This window comes from Podarcis gaigeae (assembly GCF_964106915.1).
Source record: "Podarcis gaigeae genome assembly, chromosome: 1".
NCBI lineage: Eukaryota > Metazoa > Chordata > Lepidosauria > Squamata > Lacertidae > Podarcis > Podarcis gaigeae.
In genome coordinates, this window is record NC_139678.1 from 22,589,884 (window position 1) to 22,614,520 (window position 24,637).

Sequence of the window (24,637 nt, forward strand, 5' to 3'; positions counted from 1 at the left end):
AAGGGCCTCCAAAACCTGGGGGCAGCACTAGTCATGCCTGCATGAAGCCCCATTAATTTCAGTGGGGAATTAACTACAACTCACTCAGTCTGGATCGAGCACAATGACTGCTGTAGGTGTTGGAGGGCTGCAGCTTATGTATGGTACTCTTAATCTTCAGGAAGCTGGTTAAAGACAGTGTGGGAAACCTATAAGTCTGAACTACAACTCCCATCATCCCTTACCATTGCCCATGCTTGTAGGGGCTGATGGGAGTTGCAGTTCAGCAGTTCAACATCCAGAGGTCCAAAGGTTCACCTCCTGTGTTAAAGTCTCCCCTCAGATGGTTAAACCAGAATATATGAGCTGGAAGGGCCTGGTTCAAATGCCAGCTGAGCCGTGAACTTAACATAGATGGCCTTAGGCATGCCACTACCTTAGCTTTAGCCACAATACCTTTAATAAGGATGGAAATATTGCTCTATCTATCTAATGGAATTGTTGCAGGCATTACTGAGAATAATCTATGAGAAGCACTTGAGCACTTAGGCAAAAGTGCTACAGGAGTACTAAGTGCCATTAAGTATGATTATTATCAAGAGCAAGAGACAGCCACAGATGCTTATCACTGGATTTTAGTGGAATAAGAAGTCATGGCATTTTTTAAAGAGCTAATCTTACTAAGGAAGCCTTTCTCGGGTGAAGCACATTATTAAAAGCAACACGGAAGCATCAATGCAGTTGCTACGGAACTTGCTTGAGGAGCCCCAGTGAGACTGAGGAATGAGCATTGAAGTACCTGGGAGGATATACAAGGGTGGAGGCTGTACTCTACGTATAGAGGCATCAAGGTCCTGGGTTCTGGACCCAGGAAGACTTGGCTATGGCTGTCAATTTTAGCTTCTCTCAGTTTCAGTTTCTCATTTTTCCAATCTTAAGTTCCTTGCACATCAGTTTGCAATTTTCTTAAAAGTCCTCATGAAAACTCACCAGCATTGTATTGCAAATTTCTCCTAACACACACATTTTACAATTGTTTCCCCTAATGTGCACATTTTTATCAAGCAGTTTTCACTAGCATAATGCATTTTTTAATGTTATTTTGACTGATATATGTATTTTTATGTACACTGTAAATGCATTTTTGTACACATTACTTCGCTGGAGAAGTGCCCTGCAAATTTCAGACATATATGAAATTCAAAAGATGGCTGTGTTTCAGTCCTTGTACTGTTTTGGAAAGTGCAAATTAAATAAGTTTTCATTTAAATGCAACCTGAATCATATTCTTCCCCCATCACCAACAGCAGCTTAACTGCAAACACAGCACATTACTCTTTTGCTTATAGCAAGTCCTCTGGCTTTGTTGCTTCAAACTGAGTCTCTTTGCCCCTTGAGATTATACATCAGTATCAAGCCATGGGTACCAAGGAAACCAGGGTGCTGCTTGCATAAATCTCAGCAGGATGAGATGGAACTTCTCAGGTGGAGAAGATGGGAAAGCCTGGAAGGGAGAGCTGAAGGACAGGCAGGCACAGAGACTGGTGAACAAGCAAAGAAGATGGGATGTGCTGAGGCTTGGAATGTATTTGAAGAGTTTTGTAGATGGGAATGGGGGAAAGAATCTGTCCATTGCTTAAAGAAAAGACCCAGGCCTGACCCATAAGCATTTATAGCCAAGCCAGGCCGGGGGAACAAATGTGCTGCCTCCGTGAATGGAGTTGGGACCTGGGAGAACAATGCCGTTGTTTCCACCAACTCACTGCAGTCTCAAGTGGATTCACCCCCCGATGCACTGCAACACAGGTTTCAAGGTTGAGTAGAGTGTTGAGCACATATTGCATTTTACCCCTTGGCTGTTCCACTAAGAGGTAAGCTGCAGTATACCCTGAAGTAGTCCTTTCTAGGAGGTCATTCCCCAGGAGGAAGCAAGCATCTGCCATGGGTAACTACAACCTTCTAGAGTAAAGTGGGGCAGGGGAAAAGAGAATTACTTCTGGTAAAAGTGATACAAAAATATATAATGTCCTCTTCTGCATAATTATCAAATAGGTAGAAGTCCTGTCCTTTTTCCTTCTGAGCACCCTGGTCCAGGGATTTCCAAACTGTGGTCTGTGGACCATCGGTGGTCCACCAGCTTCATCCAGGTGGTCTGCAGAGTGTCTGCAGATTTGTGGTTGAAGGTGGGAGATTGTACATCTATAGCACTGAATATTCAATTTGATTTTTTTAATGTAGTTCTATTGTAATTTTTTATTTTATTTTATTGTACTTTTATTGCTTCTTTCATTTCTTAGAATTCAGATTGTAATACAATATAAGAAATTACAACTGGTACAATGGGCAGAAACATCATTAAGTGGTCTGCCAAGACCCTCAGCAATTTTCAAGTGGTCCATGGGTGGTGCTGGAGTTTGGGAACCACTGCCCCAATTGTTTTGGGTAAGTTGTATCAGGCAAAGTGGGCTCTAGCCCAGGGGAATCTATGGTACAACAAGTCTGTTAATCTTTTAGAGTGGGACACATATCTGTGTTGTTTTTGCGGAAAAAAGATAAATGCCACCCTCTGGAATGTGAGTAAGTTGTTGAGGCAGCTGACCTCTATTCTACACAATCCCATGCCCTAACGTATTTAATCACTATGGGGTTTCTATTGACTAGCTAGAAATCAAAGCCAATCTGTGGACCATCACAATAAAAACCAGGGGGTCCAGCCACCATGTTATTACTGTCAAAACATGGGCATTAGCAGCAAAGGTACAAATCTTCTCTTCTTGCGTAGAAGGCTTGTCTCTGAAATTGGATTTTCCTCTGGGTGAAAAGCTCTCTATATATGAGAATCCAGTAATAGAAGCTTTTATGTTTTTCCAGTCAAAGCTCTTGGAAGCAATAAAAGTTACAAGCTTCAAAGGCCGCTCAGCAGTCTGTGAACCTCCCTTTTATCTGCACCCTCAAGTAATAGAATTCCCACCATCAGGATGTAGAATGCATTGGGTAGAGAGCAGGTGTTCTTTGTTAGAAAATAATCAGACCTTGCACTCACACACTGGAGAAGATTAAGGTGAGATCTGAGCCCCACTGACCCAAGAGAGGTGTTAACCAAGGACCTGGGCAGCTTTGCTGGAGGCTGTGCTCAAAGCTACAAGTAGGGCATGTTTCAGCAGCCAGGGCAACAGAAAGATGTGGCATATTTCAGCTAGCAGCAAAAAGGCTGCCTGGAGGCACTTAGTTGTGCAGAGGGGAGGTCAAACGAAGGCAAGCTATTGTGCAGCTTTAACATGGCAAATAGCTTCATTCTGGCTCAGTTTGCACAGTGCTCTTACAAAGGACAATGCTAGATGGATACTCACGCTGCATTAACATTCCCCCTTGAGTGAAAAAAATTACAGCAAAACCGAAGCAAGGAAGACAAAAACTAAGAACAGACCTCTTGGCATTCTCACTGCTTGAACCCTTACAGAAAAAGCTAACGATAACTGTTGTGTGAAATCTTTTCTTTTCCGTAAAGAGGAGGAGATAGATAGACATATGATTGATAGATAGATAGATAGATAGATGATAGATAGATGATAGATAGATAGATAGATAGATGATAGATAGATAGATAGATAGATGATAGATAGATAGATAGATAGATATAGATAGATAGATAGATAGATGATAGATAGATGATAGATAGATAGATAGATAGATAGATAGATAGATAGATAGATAGATAGATATAGATAGATAGATAGAGATAGATGATAGATGATAGATTAGATAGATAGATAGATGATAGATAGATAGATAGATAGATAGATAGATAGATGATAGATAGATAGATAGATAGATGATAAATAGATGCAGTGGCGTGGCGTGGGGGGTGCCAGGGGTGCCGGCCGCACCGGGCGCAACATCTGGGGGGGGCGCGAGTCCAGAGGGAAGGGACAAGTTCCTTCCTCCGCTGGGCTCCCCGCCGCCACCGCCAGCCTTGCACCCTAGCACGCGCGCGTCCCCCGCCGCCGCCGCTGCGACTGTGGCAGCGCTCCACTCACTGCTCGCAGGAGGAGCAGCCGCTGCAGCAGCGCCGCCGCCACCAACGCCTGGCCGGGCACAGGCAGCCTCCGCACCCCAACGCCGCCACCATCCCCTCGGCCCAGCCACAGGCAGCGGCTGCTTCTGCCGACTGGCAGGGAGGAGAGCTCTGAGGGGCCTGGCCGCGCCCTGATCTCCCCAAAACCCTCCGAGAGGAAGCCGGCGGGCGGGCAAAGGTCTCCCGGCGGAAGGGGGCGCCGCTGGCTCCGGCTCTCAGCACAAGTCTCAGCCGCGGGGGGGCGGGGGGTTGGGCGAGGACGGAGCGCGGCTGGAAGCCCCCGGACCAGGCCGGGGGGAGGAGAGGCGCTCGCCAAGCCCGGATCTGGAGCACCTCGGAGCGCGGGCTCCACCTACAGCCCAAGGAGAGGAGGGGGCGGGGAGGCGCCCGAGGGGAGGGGGCTTCGGCTGCCTCGGCCCGCGGGGGCTCCGCAAATAATAAATTTAATAAATTCCTGCTGAGCCTTAAGGGGGGGGTCCTTGGCTCCTTCGCTCGCCCCCAGCCCCAGTGGCGTAGCGTGGGGGTGCAGGGGGGCGGCCGCAACATCTGGGGGGGCGCTCGCACTCGAGTGCTAAAATCCAGGGGTTAGGGGGCGCAAATTACTTGCCTTGCCCCGGGTGCTGACAACCCACGCTACGCCACTGGATAGATGATAGATATAGATGATATGGAAATCTTTCAGGATCAAAGAAACAGGGTCAGAAATATACAGTAGTCTTCCATGCAGCATTAGTTTAAAGGGGAAAAGGAAGGTGGTGGGGGAGAAGGAAAGAAAAAGATGCAGTTCCTTTTCTAAACAGTTTTTTTAAAAAAAATGCCTACTTTTCTTCCTACAAGTGTTGAGACTGCCTGTATATGGTGAGAGCCATCTCTCAATGTCCGCTTCAAAAGTTCAAACACTTCGTAGTACCACCTAATGCACCAGTCTCTTGGCTGTTGCTTCCCCCACTCAGGAATTGCTGGTAACTTCACAGACAAGCCTGTGAAAGGCAGCATATCTTGCACAGCTGGGTGCCAGTAATTGCTTCTGAGGACACAACCTGATACCAAAGTGCCAGAACACTTGCTCCACACTGGAATCCAGCACTCTTATGGATGCTTCAGTTTTCCTGCTGTTCCTCACTCAGCGGCCACATATTAATGCTGAAACAAACGTTCTTCTGTTTGGTGCTTTATTAAAATAGTTTCCAGGCTTTCCACCATTCATATGGACTTGACAAGGGATTCCTGCACACCTGCACCAGAACCCCAGCATGTTGCAAACGAGTCTTTTGCATGTTCTTAGGTGCAAGAGAGCCGTTGCCAGGCATGTTGGACCTTTTTGAGGCTCTGTGCATGGCCTCCTGGAATACATAAAATGCTCTGCTGCAGTTGTATATTGCTAAGCTGTCTTTTAGAGATGACTGTCTCCTATTACTGATGTTCTCCAGGGTCCTCCAGAATGCAGCAAGAAAAACAATGCTATCCTAAGTCCCAAGGCGGTGCTATATATAATACATCTGGGAGCATGTATCTGCATGAATGATCTATGTGGCCACAAGGGCATGTCAGTCAGGGAAGAAACCGTGTGCCTGTGAGCCAGCTTCCATTCAAGAAATAAGCCTGAGATTCCAAGAGAAGCCAATAAGCACCTGTGGGAATCTTGAGGTGCATCACTACAAGTGTGGCCGCACCTGAGAGCAAGAATGCCAACAAGACGGGTGATATAGGGCACTCTCCCTTCCAGTGGCCCAACTTTGGAATGCTTGCCAGGTGCAAAGAGAGAATTGCCTGGTGCAAAATCTCTCTTTTCAGCAGCAGCTTAAAGACCTTTTTTATTCACACAGGTATTCCTAGCTTGTGCAGCTTGCATTACTTGTTTTAATCTATCTTTTGTTTCCGTCACATGCTGGTTATATTGTACCTTCTATTGACTTGTTTGTTGATTTAAATTGGTGCGAACCATTCCGAGAGGCTTTCACTCAAAGAGTGGTCTATTAATAATCTTAAATAAATAAATAAACCACAGCAAAGCTGCAGGCACAGACATTATGATCCGTGTTAGCATCATGTGAAGACGTGTGCTAGGGCAAAGGTGGATAACCCTCACCCCCACCTGGTTTTTGGCCATCCCAGCATCTCTGAATTCTCCTTAGGCTGCATTCCCTTCCTAGCACATGCCCCTCATGAGCCATGCCCTGTGTCCTCCTTGAGTGCTTTTGCTTGGCTGGAATTGACCTGCTAGCTAGATGGATGATGAAGAGATATATCTGATATATGTGGGTGCATAAAAGTCTTGAGTTCTGCATATCTGGCAGGTAGCCTGCCATACAACTGCAAGAGTCGCATCCATTGCTCCACTCCCTTTCGATTCTGGCCATGCACAACACTGGCATGAGGACCCTGGAAGCTTCCCTACAACTGAGCATGGCCTTTGGGCGGAAAAGGGCTCCTTGCCCTTGCGCTGGGGTAATTTTGAAAAGGCCTAGCTGTGTCAGATGTGATTGGGTTGCATCCAGCTATGTTTTACTCAAACCAGACCCACTAAAATTCATAAACCTAAATTAGTCATGTCCATTGATTTCACTGGGTCTACTCTGAGTAGGGCTAACATTAACTACAATTCTCAGAGAGTAGTGAAAGAAAAAAAGAAAGAACTGGAAAATATTATATAATTCTGCTTGAGACTGTGGGAGCTGGCTAACTTACCCTCTATTTCTGATGTTCTGGCATGAGTACCATTGTTTTTGGAACCAAAACTGCCTCTCTCTCTCCCTCTCCCTCTCTCCAGTTCTAGTTACAGGTAGGTAGCCATGTTGGTCTGCCGTAGTTGAAGTTTGTTATTAGTATGAGCTTTCGTGTGCATGCACACAAAAGCTCATACCAATAACAAACTTAGTTGGTCTCTAAGGTGCTACTGGAAGGAATTTTTAATTTTGTTTCTCTCTCACACACCCACAACCACCCACATCAAAACAGCCCAGTTGAAAACTGAGCATACTCAGTTGCCACAGAATGGTGATTGGCTCTTGGGCAAGGACCAGGGCATAAAAATGGAACAGAATGCCCTGTCATGAAGGAGAGTATGGCTGGATGACTTGGGGCAGAAAAGAGGAGTGTTCCCCATCTCAACATTTTGTTGCAGGTGCCAGTTGTCAATGTATGGAGAAACACTATCAGAGAACAATATTTCTCGTCAAGCTTTTGTCCAGCTCCTGTCTGCTTAGCCTTACCTTTCCACAGCAATGGCAATGAAGGGTCATCACAGCTAATGTCAAAAGATTCATTACCATCTTCCAGTTCGCTGTTGACAGTGTTGCCATTGCCAACATTCATGCTTTTGATAGTAAAGAATTTCTGCATCTTCACATTGTACCTAGATGGATAGAGGGAGAAAAATGCTAACATTCTAATGGCAGATAGTTGACTTCCAGCAATCTTTTATATGGCACTTTCCAGTGCTTGTTACCACTGTGAAAAGGGTAGGTTGAGACACAGCTATTTGCCAAAGGCCACCCAGGGAACATCACTGGATGATGAATGCAGTACACTTTGGCCGTGATCCAGCCAAAATTAATCAGTTTTACAGCATTGATTTTCAAGTGCAGAACTAAGAGCATGCCTATGTATCTCCCGCTAAATGCAATGGGGTCTAAAAGTATGCTTCAGCTGGATCATGACTTATGCTTTTTATGGGTACATATACAAACAAAAGGTATGCATGCAACAATTGTGTATATTAGGTAAAGGGACCCCTGAGCATTAGGTCCAGTCATGACCGACTCTGGGGTTGCGGTGCTCATCTCACTTTATTGGCCGAGGGAGCAGGCGTACAGCTTCTGAGTCATGTGGCCAGCATAACTAAGCCGCTTCTGGTGAACCAGAGCAGCACACAGAAACGCCATTTACCTTCCCGCCGGAGCGGTACCTATTTATCTACTTGCACTTTGATATGCTTTTGAACTGCTAGGTTGACAGGAGCTGGGACCAAGCAACGGGAGCTCACCCCGTCATGGGGATTCGAACCGCCGACCTTCTGATCGGCAAACCCAAGAGGCTCAGTGGTTTAGACCACATCACCACCCTCATCCCATTTATAAGAGCCTCTTTTGTAATTATATTTTGGGAATGATTCATTTTTTTCTCATTTTTAATACTTTCTGGATGTCCCACGGTCATATAATAATTTAATAATTTATTATTTACCGTATATCCCACCCATCTTGCTGTGTTTCCCCAGCCATTCATATTATAAAGTGGTTGTGTTCTGTGTTGTAAATAAAGCACTGCTAGGAGTTGTTTCTTTTTGTTTTCCAATGTATTTCTTATCAATAAAAAAACATATGGTGTGGCACGAGCACATTTTTATTCTGAAAGTGTGGCCCAGAGAAAAAACTCTGAGAACCACTGTGTTAGCAGGACGCAGGTGCATAAGGACGCAGGATGCGGGAGCTCACCCCATCGCGGGGATTCAAACCGCCGACCTTCTGATCGGCAAGCCCTAGGCTCTGTGGTTTATCCCACAGTGCCACCCGCGTCCCTTTATTGTGTATATTACACAGGTATAAAAGCCATGTAATATACATGGTGCATTGCTACATGAACACACACTATTACTAACGTCCTATAGCAGCTCTCCACATTTCAGACAGTGTTCTCTCCCAGTTCCAGCCCTAACTGGAGGTGCAGCAGAATTGAACCTGGGACCTTCTGCATCCAAAGCAGCTACTCTACTACTGGGCTAGGGGCCTTCCCTGAAACAAGGCACTATCCCTGGTTCAGATGTAATGTGAAGCCAAGAATAAAGGTTTGCTTTCTCTGCATGCAAGTGGGTAGAACAGAGCCCTTTTATGTGTGATCATGGCAAACCATTAACTATTGCTCAACATGGCAAGCAAACATGACCATTGTCTACTTCTGCTCTATGAAATAAAAAAGATGAACAGCAACCGAAGAAGAAAGAGAGAAAACATCTCCCATACACATCAGACTTTTGATCTTTCTCAACATCAAACCTTTCTACTACTGCAAGTCATGTATTTACTTACACTGGGTTATATCTAATAGTAAAAAAAGTAAAAGGTAAAGGACCCCTGGATGGCTAAGGCCAGTCAAAGGCAACTATGGGATGTGGCACCCATCTCGCTTCAGGCCAAGGGAGCCAGCATTTGTCCGCAGACAGCTTTCTAGATCGTGTGGCCAGCAGGACTAAACTGCTTCTGGTGCAACAGGAGACCTTGATGAGTGCCAGAGCGCAAGGAAACACCATTTGTGATACCTATTTATCTACTTGCATTGCCATGCTTTCGAACTCCTATGTTGGCAGGAACTGGGACAAAGCAATATGAGCTCAACCTGTCGCATGGATTCGAACCACCAACCTTCTGATCAGCAAGCCCAAGAGGCTCAATGGTTTAGACCATAGTGCCATCCAGTCCTTCCACTGATGAAAGTTTCTTTGATCTAGAGGATGGAACAGTGGAACAGCCCAGGAGGCCATTTTTACCAAATTCCCTTCCCCTTTGCAGTCCGCACACCACACCAAACCACCTTGTCCTAGAGGGTCCCCTAACTAGGAATGGGTGAACCCATCAGTTTTGGTTCCTCTCAGCTTCTCATTTTTCCAGTCCTAGTTTCAGTTCTCCACATTTCCAAAGCAGCTTGTTATGCATATTTGTACAGAGTGGATGGCTGGAAAACTGCATTACATATTTCAGCGTAGTGTAAATGTCATAGGATGGCTGTTTTTAAGTTTCCATTTGTTTCAGAATTGGATAGGTTTGCCTTCAAATGCAAACTGAATCAAATTTCTTCCCCGCCCCTACCAGCAATCATTTGGAGTAGATTTGGAGGGGAGGAGTTGGTTAGCTTAAGGAGACAATGGAAGGCAAGAAACCCACTTTCCACAGAAGTATTTCTTCGTAGTTGCAACTCCTTTCAGTACCACGGCAGCCTCCACAGGGCCAAACTACTAATTCTCTGTGCTTTTTTGCACACAATATATATCCAAAAATCTATCCAGCCTGGGGAATGTTACAGCAATAAAAGGAAAAGGTGATGTTATCTGAGTAATCATTAGGCATGCATTAAATCACAATGCATCCCCAGATTAACAAGAGCCAAACACAATTAAAGAACAGTGGGAGAAAAGAAAAGTACTTACTTCATGATAAGTATATAGAACGAATACATAATGATGAGCACAAGACTTTCCCACCTCGAAGAAATAAAAAGAAGGAAATTAGTAAAGTACCAGGTGCAATTAGCAGTGCTGTCACTAGGCCACAAAGCGTACTTTCCTTGGGAAAGCACCACTGATACCACTGCGAGCAATTATTTTCTGCCTTTTGTGCGTGCAGGGCTCCCATCGTTCATGCAAACAGATTTGCCTCTTCGGGGCTTTTTGTTGCGGGAAGCAATTCATAAATTTAATAAGCTAACTAAACTAACTATTGTCATGGGCAAAAGCTCTTTGCTCCCCCTTTCCCTTTGCACCTCGTCTCATTATCTGCATTATTTGGAAGTTCGGATCCCAATTTGTTCATAATTACTTTTTTTGGCTTGTTGGGCCTTTCATCTGTTTAGCCTCTTCTCATGCCATCCTTTCTGCTTTCAGCTCCATTTTCTCTGTTGCCCAGTGTTACCTTCTGAACTGGCATTCTCTAGGTCTAACAGCCTCTACCACTCTGCTTGCCAAACCATTTCCCTCTCCTGAGACACCTTTCTTCAGCAAAGACTTCCCTGAAACACTGTAGCATCACTTTATTCATTTATCTAATGCTACGTGACCTTCACCTGCCCCTTCACCCTGGCTAACCATTCACTTATTTCAATCATCGGCATTGCAATGACAGAATGGGCTCAAGCCAGGGGTCTCTCTCTTGTCATATGGCCCAAAATACTTAAGACAAGGTTACATTCTAATCCTCAATCCATGTGCAAGAAATAAGAACCACAGCTTACCATACAATTTTCTCATCATAGATAAACTAAAAGGGAGGAGAAAGGAGAGAGAGAAAAGAAGAATTATATTTCTCTAGAGCAATTTAACGAATTTCCAGTACATTACACAGCACATGAAAAGGCTTAACAGAGGCAGATATTAATGTCTGGCACAGAATGGTTTCTGGGCAGAAAAATACTTTCAACCACTATAAATGTTTGATACTGTATAACTGTTGTGGCAGTCAAGGCCAAATTCAACACCATATCTAAACTGGGTGTTTGTCACGAAGAGTCGGACACGACTAAATGACTAAACAACAACAAGGTGGCAATTGTATTGTACGGCTGCAGATCAAGATTCACAGATGGTGCATTAGGTTTAACAGCACTGAGTATATGAAATATTACACACAGATGTATCATGAAGCCCTGGCATTCCCCCCCCCCCCCATTTTTTAAAACATATTTTTAATTAAAGATTTCTTGGTTTACAAAAGTATGTGCAATGTCTCTTTATTGTTTCCCTGTTTAGGGAAGTTTTTTAATGATAATAATAATAATAAAGTTTTTAAATGATGATAATAATAATAATAATAATAATAATAATAATAATAATAATAATAATAATAATAATAATTTATTATTTATACCCTGTCCATCTGGCTGGGTTTCCCCAGCCACTCTGGGCGGCTTCCAATGGGATATTAAAATACAATAATCTATTAAACATTAAAAGCTTCCTTAAACAGGGCTGCCTTCAGATGTCTTCTAAAAGTCTGGTAGTTGTTGTTCTCTTTGACATCTGATGGGAGGGCGTTCCACAGGGCAGGTGCCACTAACGAGAAGGCCCTCTGCCTGGTTCCCTGTAACTTGGCTTCTTGCAGTGAGGGAACCGCCAGAAGGCCCTCAGCGCTGGACCTCAGTGTCTGGGCAGAATGATGGGAGTGGAGACGCTCCTTCAGGTATACTGGACCAAGGTCTGATGACTGAGGTTTTAATGTATTTTTAATCTCCTGTTGGAGGCTGCCCAGAGTGTCTGGGGGGAGGGGACCCAGCCAAATGGGATGGGTATAAGTAAGTTGTTGTTGTTACATTTTCTACAGATCAGTTTCACTTGTTGAGACATTTAGTGTTACATTAGAAAGAAAAGGGGGAAAGATGTGGAGGGGGGGTATGGTGAGTGGGGGTGGGGTTAGGTGGCAATGTTTCTATTCTACTTGACGTATGTATTATTTTTTAAATAAAAAGTGGCCCTGGGAAGGCTGTAGTTTTGAGTAGCAACATTGCAGGTTACTCTACTCAACCATTTCTAAACTGGTCTCCCAACGTCTTCCCCACTCCTGTTGGAATCTGGAGATATGTTTTTAATATTGGTTTTTCACTGGGGGGGGGGCGAGTTAAGACTTTGTTCATGTATTTGAATTTGCATGCAGTTCTCCCCTACAACAGAATGCAGTTCCCTGCTCTGGGAACATTGTGAGAATGGCAATTAGACCCAGCCAGCCAGAGCTGCTTGAAGCATTGTTGCTCCCTCTACCACTGTCAGCTGGGTTAATCAAAGTGCCACCAGAGACCATCTTGCCCAGGGCCCTCTCAAACATGGAGCCAACAATGATGGATTGCATGGGGCTTGAACACTGCACACTCCTAGGTAACATCATAAGTGGGAGGACTTCCAGTTCCAGTTGAGAATGGGAACAGCAGCTAGATTCACAGCTCAGTAGTTTTTTGAGCTTTTAAATTTAGTTTTAAATTTAGTTTTAAGCATCATAAGTGACCTCATCTACTGATTTTTCATAAGAAATCCTAAAACAAACAAGAACTTTCTGGTGACAACAGCACTTCTCAAATTCAGGCCCTTCACTACTTCATGGAGGAGCAGGTCAAAAATGGAAACTTACCGCAATAAGCACGATCACAGAAATGGTATAGTAGACAGAGTCCCTGAACACAGACCACCAGGTGAGACGGACCACCTGGAAAGAGGACAGAGTTACTCCAGAATTACTCCTTAGCCATCCTTTCATCTTAGGGTTTTAAAGGACTGATTCTGAAAATACCTGGATGTATAGCTTTACTATACATGAGCAACGCTAATGAACAAAGCGCCGGTTCACATATGCAAGCACATCTCTCTGTTTGCTCATCACATGATGACAAGATAGCCAACCTGGTCCTCTCCAAATGCTGTTTGATGTCAACTCCCATCATTTTTGACCATTGGCCATAATGGCTGTGGAGGATGGAAACTGTAGTCATACAACATCTGGAGGGCACCATGTTAATGTAGTAAGAACCATGCTAATATGGTCTATGGGTTATTTCAATGCAATCCTGTCCACCCAACACAACATGCATGGTCTCTTACCTTCTTTTGCTATCAAAGAAGGGGAGTTCTGGATCTCAAGGGAAAGGGCCAAAATTGCCAAAATTCAGTAGTAGGTAAACCATGCGGAGCCACTACCAGATGGGGTAAGCAACAGGGAGTTACATGGACTGATGGTCTGACTCAGTATTAGGCAGCTTCCTATGGTCCTATGTTCTTATGTTTTAAGAACCACATGGGAGACATCAGAAAACAGTAGCCACATGGGTATTCATCCAGGGTTACCCTACCACATTGAATGAAACCCCTCATACGATAGGATGGGGGAACCGTTGGCCTTCCAGATGTTGCTGAACTACAATGCCCAGCAAGCCCAGCAAGCATAGCCAGTGGCCAGGGATGATGGGAGTTGTAGTTCAGAAACTTCTGGAGGAACAAAGGGTCCCCCACAGCTGCTGTGGGATATTCAGGGCTATTACGGAAGAACTGCTTCACTCTGACGTAAGAAAAATTCTGAACAACACAGTCTTAATTCTGTCTGATTAAGCACCCACAGGGAAAACAGTTATACAGTGTGATGCTTTGTGGGAATAATTCAAAGTTAGGGACACTTTTAAATCCCACCGACAACCACAGGATATTGAGCATATGCACAAGTCTTTTCCAGTGAAAGAAATGGACTTTGAAGTGCTTCATTTTGGCTGGACTGCACCTCTTGTTCAGTACAATTTACCATGAAAGTAGAAATATTCAGGTTTGCAAAGTAGAGAAAGGGCTGTGTGCTCAGCTGAATATAAGGAGAAACATTAGGTACTTCTGCTATTCAGATGAGTATTCCAAAGAAGTAATTCTTTAGTAATTATGAAGTATTCTAAAGAACATTCATCTGAATAGCAGAAGTACCTAATGTTCTCCTTATATTCGAATGAACATACTGTGCTTTTTCTCCATGTCAAAGTTGAATATTTCTACTTGTTTGGTAAACTTTAATGAATGTCCATTAATATTTTAAGAACAGGTGCAACACACACACACACACATGTTCCCAAGGAAGGTCAGTGTCAACAAAGCTACAGGGGAATATTCTACAGTTCTTTGTGACTCAGCCTGCTGTGTTGGAGAGAGGTACTCTGGAAAGAGGAAGAGCAGATTTCCCGCCAGAGCCGAAAAGCACCTCTGGAGAGAGGGGATTTTCACTGGGATTGTGATGTGGGAGGGAAAAGTTTAAAAATGTATATGCCATAATCCGAAACCTGCTGCTTCCCTCGAACCCTTATTTAATGTTTTTAAAAGAATTGCTCATATACAAGTGCCGAGTTTAGCATCAGATTCACTTTGGTCAACAGAAACTAAAGCAAGCCCAAAACTTACAGCACATTTGTTAAGTCTCTTGTTTCTGTGAATAAGGCCAAAAGAAATGCTTCCCTTAAGAGGCAGGACATGAATCCAACCATTAGATATGGAAATACATCACAAGAACTGAGAATATGTTTCCCTCAAGCCATTTTTTTATATATAAACAAGTGTCTTTATATTTGTACACACACCAGCTGGGTTTGCACATAACACTAAGTCATGGTTTATTTTAACCACAGTTTGTTCAATGAACCACAACAAATCTTACAGTGGAACAAACAAGTCATGGCTTGTTCCTCCAAAGTTTGTGTTGTTTTCCAGGTTGCTCTATAGCTTGGTGAACACCTGAGCAGAGGTGTCCATGTAAACTATGCCAAAGCAAGACTGTTGGGGTTGGATATACCACCCAACCATAGTTAAATAAGCTATGCTTCATAAACCAACAACAAACCACGGCTTCACAATATGGGTTATTACTGGAAAACAAACCATGGTTAGTCTGCTGGGCTGGGTTCAGATGAAAAAACAAACCACACTTTGGTTAAACAAGCCAGGACACTGTGAAGCTACTTCAAGTTGATTCATTTAGGTATCATCAGGAAATGAACCGAGCTTATTATATTCACAATCACATAATTCCTTTGATTTTTAAATAAGATTTACTCCATATTATATGATCTGATTTACCCTCCTATGGAGAAGTAATGGTAAAGAAAATAAAAGAGACCTACTAACCTGTCCAGCAAAAAGTCCACAGACCCCAATAATGCAAAGAATATTGAAAACGGCTGAACCAACAATGGTTCCAACTCCTACATCACCATGAGTGATAAACACACCTAGACAGAGAGAAAGAGAGAAATGGAGGAGGGGGTTAGTACGGTAATAGATATGCTAAAAATAACAACTAAATTACACGATCCTTGGGAAGGGCCATAGTTGAGTGGCAGAGCATCTGCTTTGCATGCAGAAGGTCCCAGGTCCAAATACCCACCATCTCCAGGTAGGGCTGGGAGAGATTTGTGCCTGAACCCCTGGAGAGCCTCTGCCAGTCAGTGTAAACAATGCTGAGCTTGGTACAAGGCAAATTCTTACGTTCCCAGAAGCTCTGCCAGAGGAGGAGGAGTATGACGAAACGTCAACAGCAGCAGCTACTTAAAGAGAGGGAGGTCCCCAAAATAATATACATTATTACGTGGGAGGGGCCAAATGCTGCTTAGAGTGCTGGAACCCCGAGAACAGGGAAAGGGAGCATATAGCCCACCAGATTTTGTTGTACTACAACTCCCACCTTCTCCAACCATTGGCCAACAACATCTGGAAGCATGGAGACGAGGAGCAGCATAAGGATTTGGTGAATAAATGAAGGGGGGAGAGGGAAGGGTACAGAATCGAAGCAGGGGAAGCAAGAGGAAGGATGCACACAGATTAGCATATGAGTCTAACGAGGAAAGCAGAAATACAAGAAAGTATGTAGAAAAACTGAGAGAAGTCTACATTTAATGCTAAAGTTCACTTTGGTGCATGATGAAATAGAGACTTGGATGTGAATTTAAGGAAGTTCATGAGGAAAAAGTTTCTCCTTCTCTCAACGGCCAACAGCACCTCCCCTTGTTAGCCAAAAACATCCCAAAAGGGGTGAAGGCCCTCTTGGACATTGTGTGTGGCTGAAGTGTAGCTGACTGTACAAACATAAGTTACATCCATCGTTCCACCCATATTTGCCTCTGGATCTGCCCTCACCAGTTCCCCACCCCTGACACAGTGTATGATTACTGCGTGAAGTAGGCTCCCACTTGAATGTCATTAGGATAGTTATTTTGAATACCAGTGGTCCATGCACACATCTGTGTAGTAGCCACCTTAGTACCCTTTCCTTTGGAAAACTGGTGCATATGAACACTACAAAGGAGATATCTTACCTATGACAGATGCAAATAACTCTGGCGTTGAGCTTCCTGCAGCCATAAATGTGGCTCCTGCAACATCTTCGCTCAGATGTAGTTTCTGAAAGAAACATTTGGGACCCATTATTTCAGTATGTGATTGGCAGCAGTGCTAAATCTTAAAATGCCATTCTTGGCTGACATGGCCTTCAGATGCTGGGGTGAAGCAGACCGCAAACAATTAGAACTAAGAATGGAAGGATATGTCCATTTTGGTTCTCTCGGTTTCACATTTTTGCAGTAATAAACACATTTTTTATGATATGCAGTTTTGATTAATGTCTTGCTTCACATATTGTTTCAGAAAGTGTGGCCTTGGTAGATTCAGCTTCAAATGAGACCTGAATCAAACCCACCCACCCCCATTCCTGGTTAGAATAAACAGTCCCGTGTTTGATGGATGAAATAATATAGGTTCCATTTTGTCAGACAGGGATGTACCTTCTCCCCCTTAAGTCTACCAACTGTGAATGCATAGGTTTTGAAGAGCAAAAATCCTCTTTTACGTACCTCACATATTTTTTCTAAAGATGGAACAAAGAAATCATCACACACAATAGCCAAGGCATAGAACATATACAGAGCCTGTGGGGTGGAGAAAAAAACAAGAATATATTACAAAATTTGGTCACAAGTGAAACTCACTTAGTACTGAGTACTGATCCTAATTAAACAAATGAACCCCAAACTCAACTGCCAACTGAATCACTTAGAAAGAATCCCCATTACAAGTACCAAGTCTTCGTGGCAGCAGTGATAATGGTAGGAGCTGGAGTCTAATAAACATTTGTTGCCCATTCCTGTTCTACTGTGTACTCCCTTCCTTCAGCCACTTTTCACCTAGGTCCCCTACCCCTAGCTTTCCTGCCTCCAGTGACTTCCACCTACTGAGTCCTCCTTCTCCTTATTTCAGGGGTGGAGCGCTGGATTTGGCCAGCAGGCTAGATTCTTAATTCCCACCCCCATGGGTCAATACTGACAGGTCAGTAGAGTGGTCAACATTCAAAAGAGCTTTCAATAACTGCTGATTGGTGGTTACAGTGAGCTGCTTTGAAGTCTGTTTGCAAGCACAGTTTGGATTCAAACCACACCTGCAAATGGACAAAGTGAGGCTTCTTGACCGGCACTGACAGTGAACCCATCAGCTGCACTAGGGAGCTCCTGATGGCCCCAACGCTATGAACAAATAGTGTTAGAAACTGAGATACAAAAGCTAGGAGCTAAATGGCACCTTAAACCTAGGTTATGGGTGGAACAATGGAATATCTAGGCACACTTTTATAGAATGAATACAAAGCTGAAAATGAGTCAACTGCAGCTAAAATATTATATTCATTTATCACATGGTCTAGTTCTCATGTGAAGAATGCAAAATACAAAGCCATGCTTCCCCTGCCTGCCCCCCTAATATTCTTAAGAAGGTCTCTTCTCCAGTCTTCAGAGAGTAGCTGAAGTGGGGAGGCAGAAAAAGGTCCTCCTTTCCTTCCACTCTGCAGTTTTAACCTGAAATCTTAGGCACAGTACTGCACCCAGAGCTCAGAAACTGCTTGCGCTAATGAAATTCCTTGTCGCAAAATGTGCCCAGGACAGTGGGCGTTTCGAATGCTGCGAACAAACCATTGAAACTGGGTCCGAAATGGATGGGTTTGTTGGTCAAGAAGATTGCAATCCTATGAATAACAGTGACCCTACCCTAGGCCCTCCAACTTGTGTGGCTGCTGCACCAAGTAACCAGAAGGGCAAAGCCTCCGAGGACACTTCTCCAGGTCTTAGTAATACATGCCAGATCAGCCACCACATCAACTATCAATTGGTAGGTCAGGGATCTCTTGTTATGGGCTGATTTGGCCCTTAGCAGCAACAGGACCAGGGATGAGGACTTTCGGTTATGGCAACCCAAAGTCTTTTGTGTGGAAGATGGCCAAGAAGGAGAAATGACCTTCAACTTTCTTATGCCCCTTCTTCTTACCTGGTCTGATCAACCCCTGGTCCCATACCTCCCTCTGCTAGTCACAGCAGCAATACGGGGTGCCAAAACACTCTCTCAGTTCTCCTCACCAAGACAGACCTCTTATCTCTTTTATTATTAAAATAGCAATTTAGCCAGAGGCTATTTGAATCATCCGATTCCTCAAAATACAAACATGAAATTCAGATTTATTCTTTAAAACAGTACAATTGAAAAGAACAATTTGCATTTAAAATGTGAAACCACTGAAGAGGTGACTTTAAAGCAGAAATGTAAATATAACCGAGCCTGATTATGGATACTGAATTGAATTAGTTCAGAAATTTGTAGAACTGCTGAAGAGAAAAGAGGAGGCTTTATCATAGGCAAGCAATTACTACTTCCTGAAATCCAAAACAGAAATGGGTTTGTAACTTGCTGCCATCTTATAGACCTGGACCCTAACTGTGCTTTCTGTGAACAGAAGGAGTCCTTCTTTTTCAAAAGGACCTTCAGTTCATTAAAGGCTGGTGGAAGGGAGAAGGAAGGTGATTTCTGCTCATACTGCTTCACCCCCCTCAGAATCCACCCCCCTTCAGTTCATTAAAGGCTGGTGGAAGGGAGAAGGAAGGTGATTTCTGCTCATATTGCTTCACCCCCTGCAGAATCCACCCCCTCCCAGCAAACTGTTTTAGAAGGTCTTCTAACATTAGATTTTGGGGGGCCACAAGAAGCTGCAGAGGGGAGGAGAATCAACAAAAATCGCCCCCTTCTGACGGAAGGTGTGTCCAATGAGCAGAAATTGCACCTGAACTGTATGTTAGATGCTAAACAATAAATAAAATAGATAAGTCCCTTCCCTGAACTACACACAGTCAATTGAATACATGGGTGTTTTGCAGGTATGGAGACTCCAAAGCAAGACCTCCCCCCGCCTGCAAGATCTTCATTATTTAGTTCTACAGAGAGAAGGTTCCACTTGCTCATTACTGTCTCTTCCATTGACAGGAATGGGGATCCAGAATGGGGAGCCACAGTGCTGTGTGTGTGTCAGTATACACACAAAGCTTGGGGCTGGTCTTCTTGTTTTAAGAAGCGCCATAGGTCTCTTTCCCCCTTCTTAGTGCAAACCATCTCACAGCCTGGAAAATGCACCCGCAAGAGTTCTCCTACTGTGCATCTTCCTGTGAAGTCTGTGAGTAGGCCTGCATGTTCAAGAGCTCTGTGTTGCATTGCTGTATACAAACCACCTTAAAGTTGCAAATTCTGCACAGGCTGATCTAGGAGAAAGTCTCACTGGACAAAATTTGGCTTATTTCTGACCAATGATCAGGCTGCATGTGTACTTGGTTGCTTGGAGGGATCCATTTACCAATCCTAGATGAAGAAAACTGGGTTATGCCCAATGGTCTTCTTTCTAGAAAGTTTGCAATGCACCAAAAAGAAACAGCCACATCTCCCTAAAGTTGCCACTTGGTGTTTTGTTTATTTTATCTTGCTGCTCCCTGTATGGGATATTTTGTAGTCTACCTCAATGAAATCTATATATAACAATATAGGATCTATATTTCACAATAATCAACAGCTGCAGGGGACACTGAAGGTTTTCTTTTAAAAACTAAGAAAACGTTGCACCACAATTGTAACAGGTTTTCCTGGAAATATACTTTATTCTTTTTTCTGAGGGCTAAACTACAATGAATGTTATGAATTGGGGGTCAGTGCACATGGTTGGTGGTTCAAGCCCACCCAGGGACAGCATTGCAGGGACCAGATGACCCAGGGGGGTTCATTTCCAACTCTGCAATTCTATGATACTATGAATGCTTGCACATACATTTAAAACTGCATGAGAAGAAGTGAAAGGGTTATGTGCTCAGCCCTGCATCCTTGCTCCCAATCAGCTTTTACAATAATAACAATCTCCATCAGACTTCTGTTACATGCATTCGCACTCAACATGTAATTTGGTCCTGAAGCACAAGGAGGATGTAAAGGAGAACTCTCCATGTTTTGCATCAGGATAACCAAAGTTAAAAGGCAAATAAAACAGGACACAACTGCGCATTATGAGGCTGCTAGAAATAGCAGGCAAGTCTTAAGTTATTCCCTTCAGCTTTCCTAACATGTAGCAAAACTTGTGAGTGTCCTGGCATCATCACACTTAATTTCCCTGCCCTTACCAGCAGAAGCCAATGATACAGGGTGAAGAGATATCCTACAGCATTTCTGTCAACCACTAGCCCATATTAAGTGTCATGTGAGATTCTGCCCTGAGCTTTTTTAGGAGCTGAGGCTCTGTGGACACTCCTACTGCATCGTATCAGGTCAGACAGTTTGTCCATCTAAGCAAGTATTTTCTGTTTTGACTGGCTGTGTGGCTTTTCATAGTCTCCAGGAAGTCTGTCAACTGAAAACAGAGCTCCATTAAAGAACTTACTCTCTCCAGCCCTTCAGGATGAGGTTGGCTATAAATGGAAGGCATATATAAATTAAGGCCATGGGTGGGAATCAGTGTGTCCCCTCCCCCCGCGATGTTTTTGGACTCCAACTTCCTCCAGCCCCAGCTAGCACAGACAATGGCTAGGGATCACTGGGGTCATAGTCCAACAACATCTGCACCCCAAGTTAAGAAATAAATCAGTGTCGCGCTTAAGCTAACCATCTGCACAATAACAGCAACATATATGAGAAAAGTTAGGTATACTTACACCAATAATATGTAGCAATACTGCTCCTTGCTGCCTTTCCTTATTTGTGAATAGATCATCAGGAAATTCATGAATCGCTGAAAGAAAGAAAGAAAAAGAGAACGGGAAAGATTAAATTAGGGAGTCAAAAACAAACAAACACAAGAGGGGAGGAGTAGCATTATATGCAAATGATGTGGCTCATCATCATCTTGGGGGAAAGTGACAAGTGGGGTGCTTCAGGGTTCTGTCCTGGGTCCTGTTGCTGTTCAATGTCTTTATAAATATTTAAGAAGGGTATAACAAGCTGAACGTGTGCAGAGGAAGGCAACCAAGATGATCAAGGGTCTGGAAACCAAGCCTTATGAGGAACTTGATGGGGTTGGATATGTTTAGCCTGGAAAAGAGGAGACTGAGAGGAGAGATGATAGCCACCTTCCAATATCTCTAGGGCTGTCACTTGGGAGATGGAGCAAGCTTGTTTTCTCCTGCTCTGGAGGGTTGGACACAAAGCAATGGCTTCAAGTTACAAGAAAGGAGATTCCAGTTAAACATCAGGAATAACTTTCTGATAAAAGAGCTGTTTGACAGTGGAACAGAGTCCCTCAGGAGGGGTAGTTTCTCCTTCACTGGAGGTTTTAAAGCAGAGGTTGGATGGCCATTTGCCATGGATGCTTTAGTTGAGGAGGCTTCAGTTGAGGAGGCTGTATTGCAGGGGTTGGACCAGAAAACCCCCAGAGTCCTTTCCAACTCTGCAGTTCTATGATTCTGTATGGCAACAGCACTGACGCCATAAAGAAAGCTTAACATTCAGGAAAGGCTAGGATTAGCTGAGTACACTGCAGACGGCAACACTTTCATTCCGTCTCTGGGGAACAAATATTAAACCTAAAATAAATAAATCTCAATCCAATTAATTTTCCTGAAATAGAGATTTTGGCCTCAATACACCACAGAATAATCTGCATGCAGAGAGCATATCTAAGCCAACGCACACATGAGAGGCAACAGGACTGCAGGGAATCCCTTACACCAAGCAGATTTAGGCACACACATAGTGCTTGATCTCCTTTCCATCAACACCATATCAGACAATGCCCAATACTCAATTTGTGTGATAGTAACTTCTGTAGGCTGATTTGCGAGGCTAAAGTGAAAGCTTGCTTTTTATTATTATTATTCTTGCAGCTTCTAAGTGACTGAAGGCCACGGTTCAGGATGGCCACATTCCCCAGGATTTTTGAGTGGCCGCAAAAGGATGTTTTGGATGTGCCCCCATTTTACTCTGAAAAATGCTTGTATTTGGTTCAACAGAGCTGAATCAGAAGCACGAGCAGCTCTTGGGAACACAGGAAGCTGCCAGGAAGCTGAGTCAGATGATTGGCTCATATAGCTCAACAGTGTCTACACAGATTGACAGCATCTCTCCAGGGTTTCAGGCAAAAGGCTCTCCATGACCTACAGGGGATTGAACCTGGGACCTTTTGCATGCAAGGCAGAAGTGCTATCACTGAGCTACAGCCTTTCCCCCGTAGCTCTTTTTAGACTGTCTCCTATGGTCACCCTACAGCATGAATGGGGAACCTTTAAAAAAAAAATCCAAACTGAGCATTCCAGCTCAGTTGGTAGAGCCCCATTGTTGGGCAGAATATTCATGCATTGCAGGGAGATGGACTATATGCCCTTGTAGTCCCTTCCAGCTCCACAACTCTATGATTCTATGAAGGGGAATCAGCTGAGAGCCACATGCCAGTGTGGGGCAAAGGATGTGTCTCTCATCTTTGTACCATTGGCCACATCCCATTCATGCAAAATTTAGGTGCTTGGACACCCACAGTCCTCCATTCAGGCAAACAAGAGGCATGACCAGCATTCAAGGATGCATTCCAGCCAGGCCAAATTCCTTGAGAAGTGCTAGGAGTAGAGCTGGTGAGGGTGTGTCTTGGGGCGCAGACAGAGAGGCCTGGGGGGCTGCATTTTGGGCCCAGGAGGATCCCCACCCTTGCTCTACAGCAGTGTTTCTCAAACTTGGGTCCCTAGCTGTTGTTGGACTGCAACTCCCATCATCACTGACCACTGGTCCTGCTAGCTTGGGATGATGGGAGCTGTAGTCCCACAACAGTTAGGGACCCAGGTTTGAGATGGGAGCTCTCATGATGAACAATCCAAATAACATGGGTTTCCTGCCGCTCTCTGTCTCTCAAGGACATGTCTCTAAGTGTGAGCTACCTTCTCTTTCCCCTATCCCAGCATGTTCATTTGGGTCTACGCTGTCTCTACAGTCAAAAGCATGTGGTCAGTTCTTCAAGAATTTGCTGTGCAGAGCCCTTTGATCCACTTTAATTGCCCCAACCTAAATTTCTGGAATGCGACTGAATCCCTCCCACAAAACAGAGGCAATCTGGAGGCAACAGAGCAAGCACAGGAGTCAGCTAACCAAAGTCTTCCCCGCTATGGTGAGATAAATTGTATTTCTATTTAAATAAAGGTAATTATTGATAAATATGCATCTAGACACATAAACCAGCACATGCAAATTTTATGCAAATATTTGTATTCTTTTGCAGTGGATAGTTTCCTTTTTCACATTACAAATTGGCCCCTCAAATGTTAACCATGATTTTCAAACCCAATTCATATTGTGGTTAAAATCTTGGTCTGTTTGCGATAATGATGTGAACGTGCAAATATTTTTTTTGGGGGGGGAGGGAGAGGCCCATTGCATTTTAAATATCTGGTGCACCTGTAACAGCAGAAGGGCAACAAACCTGCTTTTCAGAGTGTGTTGCCAAGTACTGAAAATCAGATTTGTTTTGTTTTTTTTTAAGTCCCAAGCCTGGCTCCTTTAAAAACAGCAGGAACTTCTGAAAACCCAGCCAAAAGGAACTAAATAAAGTTGTGTTAATGCTGCAAACTGCATTAAAGGACTGAATTATTCATAATATGTTCAGGAGCATAGCCGATAAATCACTTCAAAATTCAATAGGCAATCAATTGGGAGTAGCACATAAAATGTTGCTTTGATACAGATACAAACCTTCCCAGTTGCACTTTTCATGCCCATGGGCACCAAATGGCGCAACATCATCACAGAAAAAAAGAATAATAATGTGCCAATCTTTTCTGAAGTCCCAAAGACAAAGCTGTATTTTTACAAACCTCTCTGCGAATATTCAAGACAAATGCAAATAATCCAGCGGCCAATAAAGCAAGAAGGAGAGGGGGAAGGAGTGCAAGAATTGGGCATATAACAGAAACAGAGTGCTTATTGCTGTTTTTGTGTTCTCCAATATATTTCATCATTGCTATCAAACCAGAGTTGCCTAGCAATTCTTATATGAAGAGTCACCTTAATTTACAACAACTTTTCTATCTGGATTTTCACTGTTTGAA

The 24,637-nt window shown here is 43.8% G+C and overlaps 1 protein-coding gene across 2 annotated transcripts in view; it reads right to left on the reverse strand.

Annotated features, from left to right (window-relative positions):
* Nucleotides 1-24,637, reverse strand: part of SLC24A4 (solute carrier family 24 member 4) — a 104,322-nt gene that overhangs the window by 13,664 nt on the left and 66,021 nt on the right. The window contains exons 3-10 of one of the 2 annotated variants that reach the window (XM_083734536.1): nucleotides 21,266-21,342; nucleotides 17,117-17,191; nucleotides 16,583-16,667; nucleotides 15,396-15,499; nucleotides 12,880-12,954; nucleotides 10,997-11,022; nucleotides 10,197-10,250; nucleotides 7,267-7,409 (exon numbers count right to left, since the gene is read on the reverse strand). In XM_083734536.1, the coding sequence (XP_083590662.1) occupies nucleotides 7,267-7,409; nucleotides 10,197-10,250; nucleotides 10,997-11,022; nucleotides 12,880-12,954; nucleotides 15,396-15,499; nucleotides 16,583-16,667; nucleotides 17,117-17,191; nucleotides 21,266-21,342 (639 nt within the window). The remainder of the gene's footprint in view (nucleotides 1-7,266; nucleotides 7,410-10,196; nucleotides 10,251-10,996; nucleotides 11,023-12,879; nucleotides 12,955-15,395; nucleotides 15,500-16,582; nucleotides 16,668-17,116; nucleotides 17,192-21,265; nucleotides 21,343-24,637) is intronic. The other variant, XM_083734537.1, reaches the window with a different exon arrangement.